The sequence below is a fragment of the Oncorhynchus kisutch genome, unplaced genomic scaffold (assembly GCF_002021735.2).
Source record: "Oncorhynchus kisutch isolate 150728-3 unplaced genomic scaffold, Okis_V2 Okis07a-Okis12b_hom, whole genome shotgun sequence".
Classification (NCBI taxonomy): Eukaryota; Metazoa; Chordata; class Actinopteri; order Salmoniformes; family Salmonidae; genus Oncorhynchus; species Oncorhynchus kisutch.
In genome coordinates this window covers 14,754,776-14,762,275 of record NW_022261984.1, presented here as the reverse complement: position 1 = coordinate 14,762,275, position 7,500 = coordinate 14,754,776, and the positions used below count along the sequence as shown (strand labels likewise).

General features: G+C 54.3%; 1 protein-coding gene across 6 annotated transcripts in view; it reads right to left on the bottom strand.

Annotated features, from left to right (window-relative positions):
• Positions 1-7,500, bottom strand: part of zcchc7 (zinc finger, CCHC domain containing 7) — a 122,488-nt gene that overhangs the window by 45,830 nt on the left and 69,158 nt on the right. For 5 of the 6 annotated variants that reach the window (XR_004206932.1, XR_004206931.1, XR_004206934.1 and 2 more), the window contains exon 8: positions 7,348-7,382. Coding sequence is in view for 1 of the 6 variants with exons in the window: in XM_031814830.1 (XP_031670690.1) it covers positions 4,068-4,085; positions 7,348-7,382 (53 nt within the window). In the remaining 5 variants the exon portion in view is untranslated. Of the gene's footprint in view, positions 1-4,067; positions 4,086-7,347; positions 7,383-7,500 lie in introns of all 6 variants that reach the window. The other variant, XM_031814830.1, reaches the window with a different exon arrangement.

The following is a 7,500-nucleotide window of genomic DNA, read 5'->3' as shown; positions in this document are numbered from 1 at the left end:
CCTGACTCTACCTGGAGGTATGAGGTTGGTCCTGACTCTACCTGGAGTATGAGTGGTGGTACTGACTCTACCTGGGTATGAGGGTATGACTCTACCTGGAGTGAGTGGTACTGACTCTACCTGGAGGTATGAGGTGGTCCCGACTCTACCTGGAGGTATGAGGTGGTGGTACTGACTCTACCTGGAGGTATGAGGTGGTCCTGACTCTACCTGGAGGTATGAGGTGGTACTGACTCTACCTGGAGGTATGAGGTGGTCCTGACTCTACCTGGAGGTATGAGGTGGTACTGACTCTACCTGGAGGTATGAGGTGGTGGTACTGACTCTAACCTGGAGGTATGAGGTGGTCCTGACTCTACTGGAGGTATGAGGTGGTACTGACTCTACCTGGAGGTATGAGGTGGTGGTACTGACTCTACCTGGAGGTATGAGGTGGTCCTGACTCTACCTGGAGGTATGAGGTGGTCCTGACTCTACCTGGAGGTATGAGGTGGTCCTGCCTCTACCTGGAGGAATGAGGTGGTCCTGACTCTACCTGGAGGTATGAGGTGGTCTGCCTCTACCTGGAGGAATGAGGTGGTCCTGACTCTACCTGGAGGTATGAGGTGGTCCTGACTCTACCTGGAGGTATGAGGTGGTGGTACTGACTCAACCTGGAGGTATGAGGTGGTGGTCCTGACTCTACCTGGAGGTATGAGGTGGTGGTACTGACTCAACTGGAGGTATGAGGTGGTGGTACTGACTCTACCTGGAGGTATGAGGTGGTGGTACTGACTCAACCTGGAGGTATGAGGTGGTGGTACTGACTCTACCTGGAGGTATGAGGTGGTGGTACTGACTCTACCTGGAGTATGAGGTGGTCCTGACTCTACCTGGAGGTATGAGGTGGTCCTGACTCTACCTGGAGGTATGAGGCGGTCCTGACTCTACCTGGAGGTATGAGGTGGTCCTGACTCTACCTGGAGGAATGAGGTGGTGGTCCTGACTCTACCTGGAGGTATGAGGTGGTCCCGACTCTACCTGGAGGTATGAGGTGGTCCTGACTCTACCTGGAGGTATGAGGTGGTCCTGACTCTACCTGGAGGTATGAGGTGGTCCTGACTCTACCTGGAGGTATGAGGTGGTCCTGACTCTACCTGGAGGTATGAGGTGGTGGTCCTGACTCTACCTGGAGGTATGAGGTGGTCCCGACTCTACCTGGAGGTATGAGGTGGTCCTGACTCTACCTGGAGGTATGAGGTGGTCCTGACTCTACCTGGAGGTATGAGGTGGTCCTGACTCTACCTGGAGGAATGAGGTGGTGGTCCTGACTCTACCTGGAGGTATGAGGTGGTGGTACTGACTCTACCTGGAGGTATGAGGTGGTCCTGACTCTACCTGGAGGTATGAGGTGGTCCCGACTCTACCTGGAGGTATGAGGTGGTCCTGAATCTACCTGGAGGTATGAGGTGGTCCCGACTCTACCTGGAGGTATGAGGTGGTCCTGACTCTACCTGGAGGTATGAGGTGGTCCTGACTCTACCTGGAGGAATGAGGTGGTGGTCCCGACTCTACCTGGAGGTATGAGGTGGTCCTGACTCTACCTGGAGGTATGAGGTGGTCCCGACTCTACCTGGAGGAATGAGGTGGTGGTCCTGACTCTACCTGGAGGTATGAGGTGGTCCTGACTCTACCTGGAGGTATGAGGTGGTCCTGACTCTACCTGGAGGTATGAGGTGGTGGTCCTGACTCTACCTGGAGGTATGAGGTGGTCCCGACTCTACCTGGAGGTATGAGGTGGTCCTGACTCTACCTGGAGGTATGAGGTGGTCCTGACTCTACCTGGAGGTATGATGTGGTCCTGACTCTACCTGGAGGTATGAGGTGGTCCTGACTCTACCTGGAGGTATGAGGTGGTCCTGAATCTACCTGGAGGTATGAGGCGGTTCTGACTCTACCTGGAGGAATGAGGTGGTGGTCCTGACTCTACCTTGAGGTATGAGGTGGTCCTGACTCTACCTGGAGGAATGAGGTGGTGGTCCTGACTCTACCTGGAGGAATGAGGTGGTGGTCCTGACTCTACCTGGAGGAATGAGGTGGTGGTCCTGACTCTACCTGGAGGTATGAGGTGGTCCTGACTCTACCTGGAGGAATGAGGTGGTGGTCCTGACTCTACCTGGAGGTATGAGGTGGTCCTGACTCTACCTGGAGGAATGAGGTGGTCCTGACTCTACCTGGAGGTATGAGGTGGTCCTGACTCTACCTGGAGGAATGAGGTGGTGGTCCTGACTCTACCTGGAGGTATGAGGTGGTCCTGACTCTACCTGGAGGTATGAGGTGGTCCTGACTCTACCTGGAGGTATGAGGTGGTGGTCCTGACTCTACCTGGAGGTATGAGGTGGTCCCGACTCTACCTGGAGGTATGAGGTGGTCCTGACTCTACCTGGAGGTATGAGGTGGTCCTGACTCTACCTGGAGGTATGAGGTGGTCCTGACTCTACCTGGAGGTATGAGGTGGTCCTGACTCTACCTGGAGGTATGAGGTGGTCCTGAATCTACCTGGAGGTATGAGGCGGTTCTGACTCTACCTGGAGGTATGAGGTGGTCCTGACTCTACCTGGAGGAATGAGGTGGTGGTCCTGACTCTACCTGGAGGTATGAGGTGGTCCTGACTCTACCTGGAGGAATGAGGTGGTGGTCCTGACTCTACCTGGAGGAATGAGGTGGTGGTCCTGACTCTACTCTAGGTGAATGTCCTGTATGTGGCTCTGGCTCAGAACGTCAGCTAAATGACTATAGTCTAAATGTCACTACCACTGCAGGTACATAGAGTACATAGAGTAGCCAGCCGGGAGGGGTGTCTGGGGGGGAGGTTGCCCCAATGGTTTAGATTTTGTGTTTTTTTGCAGAAGGAGCTCTATGTTGGTGAACTCTGGTACATTGTAATGCATTGATCCCGTCTGAAATATTAGTTGTGGTATCGTGGGAGAAAAACATGGCTCTACAGTTTAAATGACTGAAAATGAATTCAGTGTATTTTCTAGACCTATTTGATCAGGACTATTTTCTAAGTAAAATAATATTTAAACCTTTAACCTGTTTTTCTCTTGAGATTAAAGTCTTTAGTTACAAGTTTTGCTACAAGATATGAATTACCACAATGATGTTACCACAACAGACTCACTCAGCATCATGACTAATGACTACACTAAGAGGCAGACAGACTCACTCAGCATCATGACTAATGACTACACCAAGAGGCAGACAGACTCACTCAGCATCATGACTAATGACTACACTAAGAGGCAGACAGACTCACTCAGCATCATGACTAATGACTACACTAAGAGGCAGACAGACTCACTCAGCATCATGACTAATGAGGCAGACAGAGGCAGACAGACTCACTCAGCATCATGACTAATGACTACACCAAGAGGCAGACAGACTCACTCAGCATCATGACTAATGATGACACCAAGTGGCAGACAGACAGACTCACTCAGCATCATGACTAATGACTACACCAAGAGGCAGACAGACTCCACTCAGCATCATGACTAATGACTACACCAAGAGGCAGACAGACTCACTCAGCATCATGACTAATGATTGACACCAAGAGGCAGACAGACAGACTCACTCAGCATCATGACTAATGACTACACCAAGAGGCAGACAGACAGACTCACTCAGCATCATCAAATCAAATCAAATGTATTTATATAGCCCTTCGTACATCAGCTGATATCTCAAGTGCTGTACAGAAACCCAGCCTAAAACCCCAAACAGCAAGCAATGCAGGTTGTAGAAGCACGGTGACATATGATTACACCAAGAGGCAGACAGACTCACTCAGCATCATGACTAATGACTACACCAAAGTGGCAGACAGACAGACTCACTAAGTATCATGACTATGACTACACCAAGAGGCAGACAGACTCACTCAGTATCATGACTAATGACTACACCAAGTGGCAGACAGACACACAGACAGACAGAGGCAGGCAGCAGGCAGACGACAGGCAGGCAGGCAGACAGACAGGCAACACTAGCTGTCAATCAAGACACCGGAAATAGGTTACCATGACGCCATGACTCCGCTACGTGAAACACGCCAAAGGGAAATAAATGAACGTGAGACAAATTCACTTCCTGTATCTTAGCTCCTAAATCACATAGAAACACATTGGGTTGATTCTGGACAGATTTAGGGGAGAGTGAAACCTCTCCCTTCGTTTCCCTGAGACAAATTCACTTCCTGTATCTTAGCTCCTAAATCACATAGAAACACATTGGGTTGATTCTGGACAGATTTAGGGGAGAGTGAAACCTCTCCCTTCGTTTCCCTGAGACAAATTCAATTCCTGTATCTTAGCTCCTAAATCACATAGAAACACATTGGGTTGATTCTGGACAGATTTAGGGGAGAGTGAAACCTCTCCCTTCGTTTCCCTGAGACAAATTCACTTCCTGTATCTTAGCTCCTAAATCACATTGGGGTTGATTCTGGACAGATTTAGGGGAGAGTGAAACCTCTCCCTTCGTTTCCCTGTCATCGCTGGCTTTGTGACCGACAGGCGCCAGTCAACAGCTACGAGATGCAGATTGTTTATTCTAGAGGAGTTTAAATATAAAGGAGTTTAATACGAAGTGGGAAATGTAGCCGGCAGTAACTGAGAGCCTGATTGGCTGCCGGACATCGCTGAAGGAAAACCCCTGAGTGGAAACATAAACAGAGAGTCTGATTGGCTGCCGGACATCGCTGAAGGAAAACCCCTGAGTGGAAACATAAACATGAAGCGTCTTCAGCAGAAACTCTCAGCAGTAAAAATAAATAAAAAAAAGATTGTGGGAGCCACATTCGTTTTTGACACTTAGTCTATTAGACACTAATACATACTTTTAAATTATCCCTTCTCTCCTCTCCCACTTTCCCTCCCTTCTCTCCTCTCCCCTTTCCCTCCCCTCGACCTGCTCCACTCTTCTCCCTCCCTCCTCCTCTCTCTCCTCCTCCTCTCTCTCCTCCTCCTCCTCTCTCCCCCCTCCTCTTCTCTCCCCTCCTCTTCTTCTCTCCCTCCTCCTCTCCCTCCTCCTCCTCCTCTCCTCCTCCTCTCTCCCTCCTCCTCTCTCCCTCCTCCTCCTCCTCTCTACCTCCTCTCTCCCTCCTCATCCTCCTCTCTCTCATCCTCCCTCCCTCCTCCTCCTCCTCTCTCCCTCCTCCTCTCTCCCTCCTCCTCCCTCCCTCCTCCTCCTCCTCTCTTCCCTCCTCCACTCTTCTCCCTCCGTCCTCCTCCCTCCTCTTCTCTCCCTCCTCCTCCTCCACTCTCCCCCTCCTCCTCTCCTCTCCCCCCTCCTCTTCTCTCCCCCTCCTCTTCTCTCCCCCTCCTCTTCTCTCCCCCTCTTCTTCTCTCCCTCCTCCACTCTTCTCCCTCCTCCTTCCCTCCCTCTCTCCTCCACTCTCCCCCCTCCTCTTCTCTCCCCCTCCTCTCTTCTCTCCCTCCTCTCTCCCTCCTCCTCCCCCCTCCTCCTCTCTCCCTCCTCCTCTCTCCCTCCTCCTCCTCCTCTCTACCTCCTCTCTCCCTCCTCATCCTCCCTCTCTCATCCTCCCTCCCTCCTCCTCCTCCTCTCTCCCTCCTCCTCTCTCTCATCCTCCCTCCCTCCTCCTCCTCCTCTCTCCCTCCTCCACTCTTCTCCCTCCTCCTCCCTCCCTCCTCTTCTCTCCCTCCTCCTCCTCCACTCTTCCCCCTCCTCCTCTTCTCCCCTCCTCCTCTTCTCTCCCCCTCCTCTTCTCTCCCCCTCCTCTTCTCTCCCCCCTCCTCTTCTCTCCCCCTCTTCTTCTCTCCCTCCTCCTCTCCCTCCTCCTCCTCTCCCTCCTCCACTCTCCCTCCTCCTCCTCCTCTCTCCCTCCTCCTCCTCTCTCCCTCCTCCTCTCTCTCATCCTCCCTCCCTCCTCCTCTCCCTCCTCCTCTCTCTCCCTCCTCCTCCTCTCTCTCATCCTCCCTCATCCCTCCTCCTCTCTCTCATCCTCGCCTCCCTCCTCATCCTCCTCCTTCCTCTCCCCTCCTCCCTCTCCTCCGTCCTCCCTCCTCCCTCCTCCTCCCTCCCGGTCCTCCCCTCTGCCTCTCTATCATACCTCCCTCCCCTCCTCACCCTCCTCCTCCTCCTCCTCACGTCCCTCCTCCTCCTCTCCTCCTTCCCTCCCTCCCCTCCTCCTCCCCGTCCTCTCCCCTCCCTCCTCCTCATTCCACGCTCCCTCCTCCTCACCCTCCTTCCTCCTCCCCTCTCCTCCATCCTCCCTCCCTCCCCCTCTCTCTCCCCTCCTCTTTCCCCTCCCCTCCCTCTCATCCTCCTCCTCTCTCATCCTCCTCCTCTCTCCCCTCCTCCCCCTTCCTCTCCTCCCTCCCTCCTCCTCCTCCCCCTCCTCTCCTCTCCCTCCTCCTCCTCCCTCCTCTCCCTCCCTCCCTCCCTCCTCTCCCATCCCCCTTCCTCTCTCCTCCCTCCTCCCTCTCGTCCCTCCTCCCTCGCCTCCTCTCCCTCCTCTCCTCTCCCTCTCCCTCCCTCTTCCCTCCTCTCTCTTCCCCCTCCTCTCCCCTCCTCCCCCCTCCTCTCTCCCTCCTCCTCCTCCCTCCTCCTCCTCCTCCTCCTCTCCTCCCTCCCTCCTCTCTCCCTCCCTCCCTCCTCTCTCTCTCCCTCCTCTCCGCTCCCTCCTCTCCCTCCTCCTCCTCTCCCTCCTCCTCCTCTCTCCCCTCCTCCTCGCTCCTCCCCCTCCTCCCGCTCCTCCTCCTCCTCTCTCCTCCTCCTCCCCCTCCCCTCCTCTCCCTCCCTCCCTCTCCCTCCCTCTCCCTCCCCCCTCTCCCTCCCTCCTCTCCCTCCCTCTCCTCTCTCCCTCCTCTCCCCTCCCTCCTCTCCCTCCCTCCCCCTCTCCCTCCTCCCTCCTCCTCCTCCTCCTCCCTCCCTCCCTCCTCCCTCCTCCTCTCCTCCTCCTCTCCCTCCTCCTCCTCCTCCTCTCTCCTCTCCCCCCTCTCTCCACTCCCTCCTCCTCCTCCCTCCTCTCTCCTTCTCTCCCTCCCTCCTCCTCTCTCCCTCCTCTCCCTCCCTCCTCTCCCTCCCTCCCTCCCCCCTCCTCTCCCTCCTCCTCCTCTCCTCCTCCTCTCCCTCTCCTCCTCTTCCATTAAACAGAGCTAATGAAATCTCCATAGAGGAGAGTGACAGACAGACAGACCCCCCCTGTCTACAGACACAGTCTGGTCCCGTGAGGTTGTTGGCAGCCCATTTCATGCTTTTATCACGTCTTTTAATTGACAAACAAGCTGCTCTTTTCTCTTAGGCTGAGGTCTATATCACACACACACACACACTTACCGTGATGTGGTACTGTCTCCATATTCTGGGCAGGCCTGAGAGAGAATATTATCAATCAGTGTGTGAAACAGAAAGCACGTGTGTCTGTGTCTGTGTGTGTGTGTGTTGTGTGTGTGCTGTGTGTGTTGTGTCTGTGTGTGTGTGTGTGTGTGT